Source organism: Camelus dromedarius, chromosome 9 (assembly GCF_036321535.1).
Source record: "Camelus dromedarius isolate mCamDro1 chromosome 9, mCamDro1.pat, whole genome shotgun sequence".
NCBI classification, from domain to species: domain Eukaryota; kingdom Metazoa; phylum Chordata; class Mammalia; order Artiodactyla; family Camelidae; genus Camelus; species Camelus dromedarius.
The window spans coordinates 36,481,320-36,492,535 of record NC_087444.1 but is presented as its reverse complement, the minus strand read 5'-3'; the positions used below and the strand labels follow the sequence as shown (position 1 = coordinate 36,492,535).

The following is an 11,216-nucleotide window of genomic DNA, read 5'->3' as shown; positions in this document are numbered from 1 at the left end:
ATCCTGACTCCTCAACACCTGCCATGCCAGAAGACAAAGTCAGTGTGTGGAGTGGGACCCCCAAGAGCCTCTCCTTTTCCCTGAGCCAGGAAGACAGACAGGAATATACGAGAGGACATAGCCTGGGGTCTTTACTGGACTGAGATGGGGAGAGGGCCTCTGGTGGGCTCAGTTGTAAGCTATGCCTGATTGACCCAGGTGCTGAACTTGCTAACCCGAGTGTACGTGGCAGGTGCACACACATTGCAGTCACTGGTGCCCCGGGAAACAATACTAGTAAGCACCCACCCATTCCCATTCTGGCTGATAAGAGGACCTCTGGAGTCATTCCTGAGGGGAAGAAGGGCGAAGTCAGCGTGGGGGGTGCAGGGTGCCACGAGGTGCAGAGTACAGGATGGGGTGCTGGTGCTCACCTGGCACAAGAAGGCCCTTGAAGCACTTGCACAGATCATGGAGTTGGTGATATGTGAGCCCCAGTACTGCTGGCATTGACTGACGGTGACCAGGGGCAGAACCACCTGCTGCAGGCATGCCGGAGTCACATTGCCTATGGGCCAAGAGGGGGTGGTTAGCCCCCAGATGACTTGTCCCCACCCTACACTCCCATCCAGATTTTTGATCCAAGTTCCTACTCATGCCACTGAGGCGGCCCCAGCCAGTGGTGACAACATGAGGCCTTCAGGCAGCACCTCATTTGAGGAAGCCAGGCAAACTGGTGAGATATATGTTGTATACTGGGCTGGGGAGGCGAGCTTCAGTAGTGTAAGATCATTATTGATGGTGGTGGGGTTCCAGGAGGGGTGCGTGATGGCCTGTGGAGCCAGGAAGGGGCCATGTAGGATGGGAGTGGGCACAGGCCCCCAGGTAATGGGTGCTGAGGAGGCTAGGCTAGGCATGTCCTGAATTCCTCATCCCCAGAGCCCACACACCTGCACCACCCACTCTTCCTTCCCTATCTGCAGCCCAGGGACTCACCCGAGAGATGGACAGAACCTGCAAAGTCTCAGCACTGGATGATGGGTCTTACTCGCCCAGGATGACAAAGTGGCTGCAGTAAGAGTGGGATTGGGCAGCCGCAGGGAGGGCAGAGTGACAAGAGAGGGGCATCCAGGACAAAGGAGTTGAGGAGGTGGGGACTGGGGTGGGGCAGGTAGAGGGGAAGCACTCATACAACATTGCAGTAGGCAGCAATGACCATCCAGGCCTGGCTGATGAGGGAACCACCACAGAAGTGAAAGCCTTTGCTGTCCTGGGTTCAGGGGTCAGACATACGGTGCACTCAGGCTATGCCTAGGCATGAAGCACCTGGGATCTTGCCCCACCCCCAGGGTGCATGTACCTGCAGGGATACCTGGCAGGGCCAGGAGCCCAGCACTACCTTCTCCCCATTGACAGCACTCTAGCTGAAGCTCAGCACCGGTTTGATGTCAGGAACACCGCAGCCTGCCATTGGGCTGGTGAGGACTTGTTTCCCACATCCCAACCTACCTCTCACCTCCTCCTGGGTGTCCCCAGGGTAAGCCCCCCAGAGGGGTCCAAATCGAGAAGACTCATTACCCCTTCTCACCCTTAGCACCTCTGGGCCTGTAGCTATCTCAGCTGCCTGCATCCCTAGCCTCCAGGTTCTGTCCATTCTCCCACATCTCTCCAACCTACTCCCTACCATTTCTCAACTCCACCCCGACCCCCCAGCCCAGGCCATCTTTCTCCCTGATCCCTGGGATAGTCTCCTCCCTAGCCTCTCCACCCACTCCAGATTTCAATGATCCATACCCTGCATGCAGGTTAAGGGCTCTTCCTAAACTACAGGTCCAACCATTGCTTCTCAGCCTCCTAAACCCTCCCCCTGGGCCTGGCCCAAGCTCCTGTCCCATTTGTAGGATTGCCTACCTCTTGCCTCCTCCCAGCCCTGGCACATCCTTTTTCCTTTGCCCATTCTGTCTACCTGCTTTCCTTCGAGCCAGCTGAGGGGCCAAGGGTCAGTCTGAGCAGCAACATTGTGATAGGCATGAGGCTGAGAACTGGGCCTGGCTTTATGGCATTCCTTGTCCTTGGGCCTAAGGCCAAGCCAGCTGTGTAGGTTCAGCCCCCTCCCATGCTCTAGTCAGGAGGAGGGTCTCTTTAGGCCGAGGTCCTTGACCCAGGCCCTGACTTACTGGAGTCCAGGTGTGAGGTTCCCATCTCCTTCACTCCCCTAAAGCCTGGCCTATTATTGGCTCCTAGAACCACCTCACATCCTAAGTACTGAGCACCAGTTACCAAGGAATTAAGGTTAGACTTACAGTGACTACCTGGTGGCTGGGATCAGGAAAGTCTCCCAGGCTATCAGGGACACCAGACTCAGAGAAGCCTGCTGAGCACCCAGGGGTGTTCTGACTGGTGGAAGGAAACTCCAGCTGTTACCCGCTCCACTGTTGAGGGCCAGGGCCATGTGGCCAGGTCGGGGGTTCTGGCAGGTTGCATATCCTAATATATCATTTCAGTGATTCCTCATCAGTTTGGAACAGGAGTCACAGTTTGCTTAGAGATGGTGACTCTCCCACTACAATGTTCATTTGGACCCAAACCTTTATCTGCCTTGCTCCGAAGCCCACACTCTTCGTGATGAGATGATACCTGGAAGGGGCCTGGTGTACAGGAGGGCAAGGTGTGATGCTCAACACTGGATGGGGGTCACAGGTGGAAGGGTGACAGCCATCAAATCTTTGACAGCTTCCAGGCCTTGGGGTTCCCATGGACAAGCCCCTGCTATCTACAGCCCATTCACTGTAGAGTTCCAGGCTGAGCCTGAACTGAGGGAGAGAAGACGCTCCTGTCTACAAAGCTGCAATAGGTAAGTTGGCTGGCCTCCTTCAAGGGGTATGAGGGCTTTGAATGATTCAAGAACGTTATCAGCCCAAAAAAATTAGTTAATTGTCGATTAGAGGAATGGATGGATAAATCAGTGATAAAACAAATATAACAGCATACTAATTGTAAAGTCTGTGGTGGATATAAAGGTGATCAATGTACAATTCTTTCAACCTTTATGTTTAAAAATCTTCGTAATAAAATACTGGAGAAAAAAGCACAGTCAGGGTCCCAGAGATGTCCAGTCTGGAATAGACCCTCCCCAGAGGTTGGGAAGACTTTAACAGGTCCAAAGCTCCAGTGGAGCTCAGCCATTCTCTGCCAGGACAGGATGCTTCTGTCAGCACCGAGCACCTGGGATGGCACCCGGTGGATGCTGAACAAAAGTCTACTGGATAAATGTGTCGTGTCATCTCTCCCCACATGAGCCTTGTGACCCCTGTCAGCACAGAAAACTTGGAGTCAATTCCCCTATTCACAGCCCAGCGTGTGTAAACAGATGCCCAGTGTTGTGTTAGCACCTCAGGTGTGCCTGGTCATCGGAGGGGTTTCACAGATAAAGGCGTTGCAGGGGTGAGGAGTGTACCTGTGAGAACTTGCCCTTGGAGTCAGGAAGCAGCTCCTCCATTAGCATTTTAGCCATTCGTGGGGGCAGCGGGGCCCGACTGAGAGGTGTGAGCTTTATCCTGGGCCATTGATGAGCCAGGTAAAGGCTTTGGTGGGGGCAGTACATAGGGCCTTTTGGGTTTTATAACAGTTCCCAGTGGACTAGAGGGCATGGGAGTGGGTGTGGAGAGTCAGGAGGGGGCTTTACACCTTGAGTCTTCAGTGCTTGCCAGGGCTGGGATTCTGGAAAGGTAGATAGATGCCTTTGGTGACGGGTGAAGGACACCTCTTAGGTCAGGCACTGAAGCCATGGGAGGGAGTCGTCCCTGGAGGGATACCTTAGCCACAGAGTCCTGCTGGCTGCTTGTCCCCCTCCACCCAAGAACGATACAGCCATGTGTTTAGGTGTTTGCGTTCTTTGGGTTTATTCTTCCTTGTTCCAATCTCTAAGCCTCTGCCAGCATCACTCCACATCCATGGCCTGCACCGTTTCCTCCAAGAGCTCCAGGGTCAGTGGCATCACTGTTTCAGACAGGACGGCTGTGGTCCCAGGGACAAAGCGGTACTGGCTGGACCTGGGAAGGAGAAGGGATGACCTCGCAACATGGGCCCATCACGTGGCCCATCCTCTCTTTGCAGCCCCCTATCTCCCTTGCTACCACCCCATCCTCCCCTGTGGTCCCCCATCTCCATGCTCCTACCTTTCTATGGGCTTTGTGGGAGAGCTCAGTGTTCTCAGCAGCTTGGCACTAGTCCCCGTGATCACACATGCATCCACACTGCCCCCAGAGCCCAGGTCACCCAGGATCCCTGCAGTGATGGCTTCCACTAGCAGCACCTGTGCTGCCTCCAGCTGTAATGTGTGTGTATATGAGGCTGGGTGGACCCTTCTGGTATCACCCTCAGGCTACAACCTTGAGACTTTGTTAATCTTTAAGCCTGGACTATTTGCCATTTGCTCACACCCAAACCCTTCTCTTCCTGTACACCCCCGTCTCCACCCCAAGCTCCTCTTCCTTTGTTTTAGGTTTCCTTCTCTCCAGAGACCCTGTGTTCCCACTGCCCCCTGTCTTCACAAACTACTCTGAGTCACAGATATGGCTCTTGCCTGTCCACCCACTCAAGGTGGTCTTAGCCCCCGGTCCCCGGCTCACTGCCTTTTTCTTTCTGGGCCTTAGACAGCTTTGAAGCAACGTCTTCTGCTTCCATCCACCACAAACAAAACCCACCAGCCCCCACCTGCTGTTACCTCCTCCCTCAGCTCCAAATGGTTCTCTCTGACTTTCGACTTCTCGGGGGCAGTCCAAGCTTTGGCACTGACGGTGGTCTGCTGGACTAGCACTTCTCCACCATCACTCCACTGGCCCCTCAGTCTCCACTTAGTCGTCACCTCCCAGAAGCCCTTCCCGACTTCCAGACTAGGCCGGGGTACCTCTGTGTTTCCCCAGCTCCCGGGGGTACGTCCCACCAATGCACGCATAGTGGGGGGCGGGTGTCGCTCACCGTCATGTTCGGCTGGAACCGGTCCTCCAGCACTGCTAGGGCTGCGTCTTGGCCGGAGCCTGCAGGCAGGAGGGGTGTCTGAGGTTAGCCTCGGCCGCCCCGTCGCGGGACAAACGTGAGGCCAGGACAAACATGGGTGGGGTTCGTGGGGAAGGGGCGGAAGTGCTTACCCAGGGCCGTGAAGGGCAGACGGCTGTAAGAGCCATGGGGGTGCACGCTGTAGAGCTGCGGCCCTGTGAAGTCTACGCCACCCACGATCAGCGAAGCCCCGACGTAGCCACGGTACCTTTTCGCGGAGTGGGCGCAGTCAGCCGAACGCACACGGATCCAGGTCCCGCCTCTCCACTATTCCACCCCTGAACCGAGCCCCGCCCCTTCCCGTGGTCTGGCGCCCCATGACCAGCATCGCTTCTTCCTGTTGCTCTCTTAGCTCCTCTTAGGCCCGCCTCTTCCGGTCTCCCAGACCCTCGCAGCCTGGCCCTTTTTCCTGGCTTACCTCCTCAGCCCCGCCCTCCCCGCAACTGCCCCTCCCCAGAGTCATCTTAGTCCCGCCCCAGTACCGGAAGAGCGTCTGGCGCAGGATGCGCGTGACCGTGGCCACTCGGGGCTCCCTGCCCGTGGACAGCGTGTGTAGCTCTATGTTGGACGCCGCCATCCGCGTGGTCATCTCGGCGTCCGCGGCTACTCCAGCCCCACAGCAGCTGAGGGTGAAGGGAGGGTCAGTATGGGCGGGGCTAGGATGTGCGGGGACTCGGGATGGGGACGATGGGGTGGTTCTTGAGTGGGGGAACCAGGCCCGGGAATTCTCACTAGATTTTGGGGGCGATGAAGTGGATTTTTTCGCAGCTCTTGTCCGCCACGACTGAATCGTCAGTGGCCCGCGTATCCGCGCCCAGTATGACCCCGTCCTGGGGAGAGGGGCGAAGAGGAGGAGCCGTTGGCTCAGTGCCCACCTCCCATTGCCGGCCGCCCCACTAAGCCCCACAGTCCAATTCCCTGCTTACTTGGAACATAAGGCCTGCGATGGTGGTCCCGGTCTTGCGTGCATGAGGGACCCGGAGCCCCGGGAGGGCACGTTCCAAGGATGCGTTTCTGAAAACGGAAGAGAGTGGCCCAGGTTTCAGTTCTTCTGGGACCCCGTCACATCCCTCGACTCCTTCCTGGTCTCCCTCATCTGGGGAAGGCCTGGGAATCCAAGTCTTACCACACACGTACCCTCCCCCATACTTGCCCCAGTAATTTTAAAGGCTCTGGGACTCCCATTCCTGGACGCCCTTACAGCATTCGGGACCAACCATCCCCTAACTGACCTCTGGCAGTTATCGAAGGAGAAGCCCCCTCGGGGCTCTAGCGCCTTCTTCTGCATCTCCAGGTGGGCAGGGCAGTCCAAGGGACTGGGGGTCGATGGTCAGACGAGTGGAATCAGCACCGAGCCGGGAAGGCGGCAGCCTTGTCCTCTGTGGGCTCTACGTCTGATGCTTCCCCTTTCGCTTTCACCTTTCCTCAAAGCATGCTGGCCCCTTTCTGCACCTTCTCTTTCACTTTCACCTCTGGTCCTCGGCAGCTTGGGCTGGAGAAGATGTCCTTTGCCTGGCTCTCCCTTCCCAGCCCCGTCTGAACAGAGGGACAAATCTCTCCCTTCTGGCCATTGTCCAGACTGAGCCCTGAGCTCTGCATACCCTGACACCAGTCCTAACCTCAAGTCTCAATGCCCTAAGGCTGTCACACTGACCAGGTCTCTGTTCTCATCGTTACTGGCCTTCAAAAAGCATCAGGCATGGCTGCCTTTTGTCCTTTGTCACCCACCTCCTGACTCCTGTCTCTCTTTTGTTGCCTTTGCCTTCTCCCTGAAACCTCAAACACCAAAGCTCAATCCTCAGCCAAAGTGGTGCTGACCCTTCCATCTTCCTTGTCTCAGGTGCTGTCTTCCCTCTGTCAAGAGGGGAACTGTGGCTGTCCATCTGGTGGCCCGTAGGCATGCTGAGCTCTACCCAGGGCCAAGCCTTATTTCACCTCCCAAGTGAACTTTTTTTTTAATCCACATCTTTCTCATTACCCCTTGTCTCAGCTGGCATACTCTCTCCCCTGGATATTGCCCTGGCCTCCCTGGCTTCCCCACAACTTTTGCCTCACATCCCCCACCCCAGGCTACACTCTACCTTTCAGAGATGCTTTTCTAGATTGAAAATCTGGTCACACTTTCCCTGGTTAAACCCTTCAGCAGCTGTACACTGCTCTTAGGCTCAAACCAGTCTTTACAGAGGCCCATGTTACTCATTCTCCTGGTCTCAGCATAGGCACCGCCTCCTCTGGGGGAGCCTACCCCGACCCACAAGACCCACCTCCCTGTTGCTCCACAAACTCTGTTCTCAGACTACTTAGTTCCATCAATTAAAGTTAAACCTTCAGTAGTGAAATGACTTGTTTAGTGGCTATCACCCTCCCAGATTCTAAATTCTTGTGCTTCTGTCACCCACCTAGCACTCAAAAGGCCTATCTAGAGGTGGGGTCTCGCCTGCCCTTTTGGGAGCTAGGAGGAACAGCTCTGATCTTCCCCATCCTGCACCCTTGGCTCCATGTAGCCCTATTCCACAGCTGTGTGTGCAGCTCCTCCAGTCCCCATGCCCCTAGCAGAGGCAGGCACAAGGCAGGCTATCTAAACAACTCAACCAGGAGAGTGAGAAGCTGTACTGTCAAGGTGCCCTGTTCAATCCCAGGCTTTAGGAAAGCCCACCTTGTCCTGTGCTCCACAAAGCACCAGGCCTGCAGCTCCTGATGAGTGAATCCTGGTGTGTGGCACCTAGTGCCTCCCTCTCACCCCACAATACACAAGTCAGGGCTTATAGCAGCAGAGGAAGTCTTTATTCAGGGGGCAGGAGCGCTGGGCTGGCAGCTGAGGGTATGGGGGTGCTATTTCGATAGGTACCCAGCAGGATGGCATTGATGTGCTCCAGTGTATGGTTGCTGAAGACCATATTGAGGTGCTGTGTCCCAGGCAGAGGCAGCAGGTGCACAGGCTGCGGCTGGCGGCCCTGCCAGCGGGCACAGAGCTCTGTGCTGCGTGTGGCCACAGTGTCATCACCATCCTCGTAGAGCACACCCACGGGGTCCGTGTAGGGGAAGCCGTGGTCAAAGATGTAGGTGCTGGGCGTGGGCAGGCCCACACCATACAGACAGTATACTTCCACACCAGGCGCTGGGAGTCCTGCCAGCAGGTCACGTGACTGTAGCCACATGTACCAGCCTTCCTCAAAGTGCAGGTCTGCAAAGAAGCGCTGAAAGTCATGGATCGTGTAGTTGAAGCTAGGGGTGGAAATGAACACATGGTCCTTGGGCCACACCTGGCTGGAGGGAAACATCCAGGGGGAGGTTGTGGTCATGCGCTGCTCCTCTTTAAGCTTGATGCTGGACATGATTGGGATGCCCTGGTTGTCACCTGTGGACACAGAGGAAGGTGGGGATACCCCCAGCCCACAACTTGCCCCCAACCCAAGCTCAACTGGATGGTCTTGTCCTTGCCAACTCCAAACATCGACTCCAAGTCATAGACTAGAACAGGCCTGGCATTCAGTAGGAGTTCCGTGTGTGCTTGTAAAGTGAGAAGCCCCAATGACACCTCTATGAGGCAGAGCTGTAAGACCTCAAGAGGAGAGCAGGGAGGGGTTTCCTGAGGATGGGAGTGTGTGTGTGAATGGTGGGGGATGATGCTGGCGGTTCTCCCTCAGGCAAGCATCTGTCTGCCCCTGTGGCCTGTGCTGCACAGGGCTCAGAGCTGTGTTCTGGCAAGGATGAAATGAGACAGAGCTCTGTTGTAGTATGAGGAGTGTTTCCTCCCCAGACCTTGAGCTCCTTGGCTGTGCTCGACAGGAGGTAGCTGCCTCTCCTTGGGGAGGGGCAGGAGGGGCTCCTAGGGTCTGGCCCTGGCTTTGGCAGATCTGTCCTCAGTAGGGCAGATCTCTGGGCAGAGGGGCTCCTGGGAGCAGAAAAGAGCTGAAAAGCTGGGTAGGCAGGACCTGAGGCCATAAGAAACAGAATTCAGTCAGATTCAGCAATGAGTCAGTTTGCTGGGGTTCACTTCCTGTTTACTTTCCCTTTGTCATTGCTGAGACAGACTCTGTCAGGAGCCATTCTAATGATCCAGGCCAGGCTCACTGCTCTCGGAGGGCCAGTGAAAGGGGCTGTGCCCCAGATGTGGGAGACAACACCCCCAGCCTGGCACTGTGAGAAGAAATGGTGAGGGCAGGCCCACAGTCAGCTTCATTCCACCCCCCCCACCTCCTTACAGGATACAAGTGATCAGAGGCCCTCTCACCTGAGGCCAAGACTAACATGGGCTTGACGGAGCCACCCCAGGGAGCCCCAAGAGAGATGAAACCATCGATGAAGCGGTCCTTCCAGGCCTGGGGCTGGCGCAGCAAGAAGTAAAGCACATGCAGGCAGCCGAGGCTGTGCCCAATAAGGAAGACGGGCTTTCCGTAAGTAGCGTGCATTTCCTCCACCAGCCCAGCAAGCTTCAGGTAGTACTCCTCCTGCTGGCCTGCAGAGGGATGGATGGGTCAGGGCAGTGGGAGTTAATGGCCACCTGCCCTGCCCCAAGCCCCCCATACACAGAGGCACTCACTGGGCTCCAGCCGCCAGTCATAGGGCGCGGCCCGTACTGTCTCATCCCGCACATACCCATTGTTGACCAGGTTCTGTACCAGTGTGTGCAGATAACCTGTAGGGGAAGCAGTGGCACTGGGGGCTCTGGCCATGGCTCCTGCAGGCCCGCCACAGTCTAGAGCCCCAGCCTTCCCCTCATACACACACCTGCCAACTTGCTGTTGTCCAGGTACTCAACAGAGTAGGTCTTGCCAAAGCCGGGGACACGGATCTGTACACCAGGGGCATTGGAGACGCGCCCAGAGCTGCGGTTGTAGACAACCCTGGGGATGGTGGGACATTCAGCAGACCAGCAGCCAAGGAGTAGGGTGTTGGGGCTGGGCCAGAGGGGATGGCACGAACCTGGTGTTATCGATCCAGCAGTCTACCCCAAGGGGTAGGAACATATTGAGGTCCAGCCAGATGGTGAAAAAGTCCTCTGTCTTGCGGTAGCACATCCAGTTCACCACATCTGGTTTATCCAGCTTGGCTTCCAGCTGATTCCCCAGGCAGCCAGGCACTGTGGGCACTAGCCTTCACTCTGGATTCCTCTGATTTCCCTATAGCGGACCCTCCCCACAGTGGACCCCACCCCAGTCTCACCACCCAGACACTGCAATGACAACCCTGCCCCTTCATCTCCCACACCCTCAACTGCCAGGACTAAGGACAAGATCCTCTTTCTGATCACATCCCCTGCTCTATCCCCCGAAAGCCCAGGTTCCCCTCAGGCAGAGAAGGTGCAGGGGCCAAGGCCGCTGACCCCTGCCCCCACAAAGCAAACATCTAGTGTGGCTCTCCATTACTGCCAAAGTCCAAGGGGAGAACAAATAGTATGGGGGAGAGGGGGCTGGACCTGGGGGTAGAGGGCAGGACTTGATGATCCTCTCCTACTTTCCTAGGCTGGATATCTTGTCCCTGCTGGGGTGGGAGCTGAGGAAGGAGTGGTGGGGCTTGGCCTAGGGTCTGGTGGCTGCAGCTCATTATAGCTTGTAATGCCCTGGCCAAGCCCTCAGGCACACCTACCCTCCACTCCACCCACCTGGGGCTGACAACTCAGAGACACAGGGACAGTGTGGTGTGGGAAGGGGTTGATTTCTCTGCAGGAAAAGCCTTTGGCCCCTCCGAATACTGAGGCCGGGATCAGGGCTAATGCAGGGGCAGAAGGGCTTTGGCAGGCTCTGCTACCAGGGGCTAGGACCCAGGTTCCCCAAGGTCTGGCCTGGTGTACCAGGGGCCTGGCGGGGGCTTACCGAGAATGACGGGCCGTGTATGGTTACTGAGCTCAGCCTTGGGCGTGGTGTGCGGGGGGAAGAGCACATTGAGGAGCCAGAAGGGGGCGGCAGGGGGGACCAGCAGCCCAAGCAGCAGTAGGACCCACTGCCGTAGGGAGCCGGGCAGCCCCATTCCAGTCCTAGTGCCTATTGCCCAGTGAAGCAGTTCTGGGCTGGCCTTATCTAGAGTAGTGGTGGGAGGGGCCCCAGGGCCAGTGGGAGGGACAGCCTGGCCAATAGGGGCAGCCAGAGGTTGCTGGAAAGGGGCACAGCCTTAGGGAGCCAGCTCTGGGCCTGAGTTCAGTTCCGCCTTCTTCCCTTGGCGCCAGGGGAAACAGAGCC

The 11,216-nt window shown here is 56.7% G+C and overlaps 3 protein-coding genes across 4 annotated transcripts; all 3 read right to left on the bottom strand.

The window, feature by feature from the left end:
• Positions 1–76: 76 nt before the first annotated feature.
• Positions 77–1,559, bottom strand: CTRL (chymotrypsin like). Its single transcript, XM_064489045.1, is given in 6 exon segments — positions 77–547; positions 633–671; positions 674–812; positions 976–1,052; positions 1,165–1,249; positions 1,340–1,559. Coding segments are annotated over 6 exon segments (819 nt in total). The 5' UTR covers positions 1,451–1,559; the 3' UTR covers positions 77–179.
• A 2,297-nt stretch (positions 1,560–3,856) lies between these two features.
• Positions 3,857–6,480, bottom strand: PSMB10 (proteasome 20S subunit beta 10). 2 transcript variants are annotated; one of them, XM_031458227.1, is made up of 8 exons: positions 6,270–6,480; positions 5,964–6,051; positions 5,770–5,867; positions 5,520–5,660; positions 5,130–5,245; positions 4,960–5,018; positions 4,158–4,309; positions 3,857–4,031 (listed from the first exon to the last, which is right to left on the bottom strand). In XM_031458227.1, the coding sequence occupies exons 1-8, from the start codon at positions 6,323–6,325 to the stop codon at positions 3,920–3,922; spliced, it is 822 nt and encodes a 273-aa protein (XP_031314087.1). In that variant the 5' UTR covers positions 6,326–6,480; the 3' UTR covers positions 3,857–3,919. The 2 variants fall into 2 exon arrangements, with proteins under 2 accessions (XP_031314087.1, XP_031314088.1); XM_031458228.2 differs by lacking the exon at positions 4,158–4,309 and having other exon boundaries at positions 6,270–6,458.
• Positions 6,481–7,803: 1,323 nt separating this feature from the next.
• LCAT (lecithin-cholesterol acyltransferase) lies at positions 7,804–11,177 on the bottom strand. Its single transcript, XM_010979260.3, has 6 exons — positions 10,854–11,177; positions 9,964–10,120; positions 9,769–9,884; positions 9,581–9,676; positions 9,272–9,496; positions 7,804–8,395 (listed from the first exon to the last, which is right to left on the bottom strand). The coding sequence occupies exons 1-6, from the start codon at positions 11,005–11,007 to the stop codon at positions 7,821–7,823; spliced, it is 1,323 nt and encodes a 440-aa protein (XP_010977562.1). The 5' UTR covers positions 11,008–11,177; the 3' UTR covers positions 7,804–7,820.
• Positions 11,178–11,216: the final 39 nt, after the last annotated feature.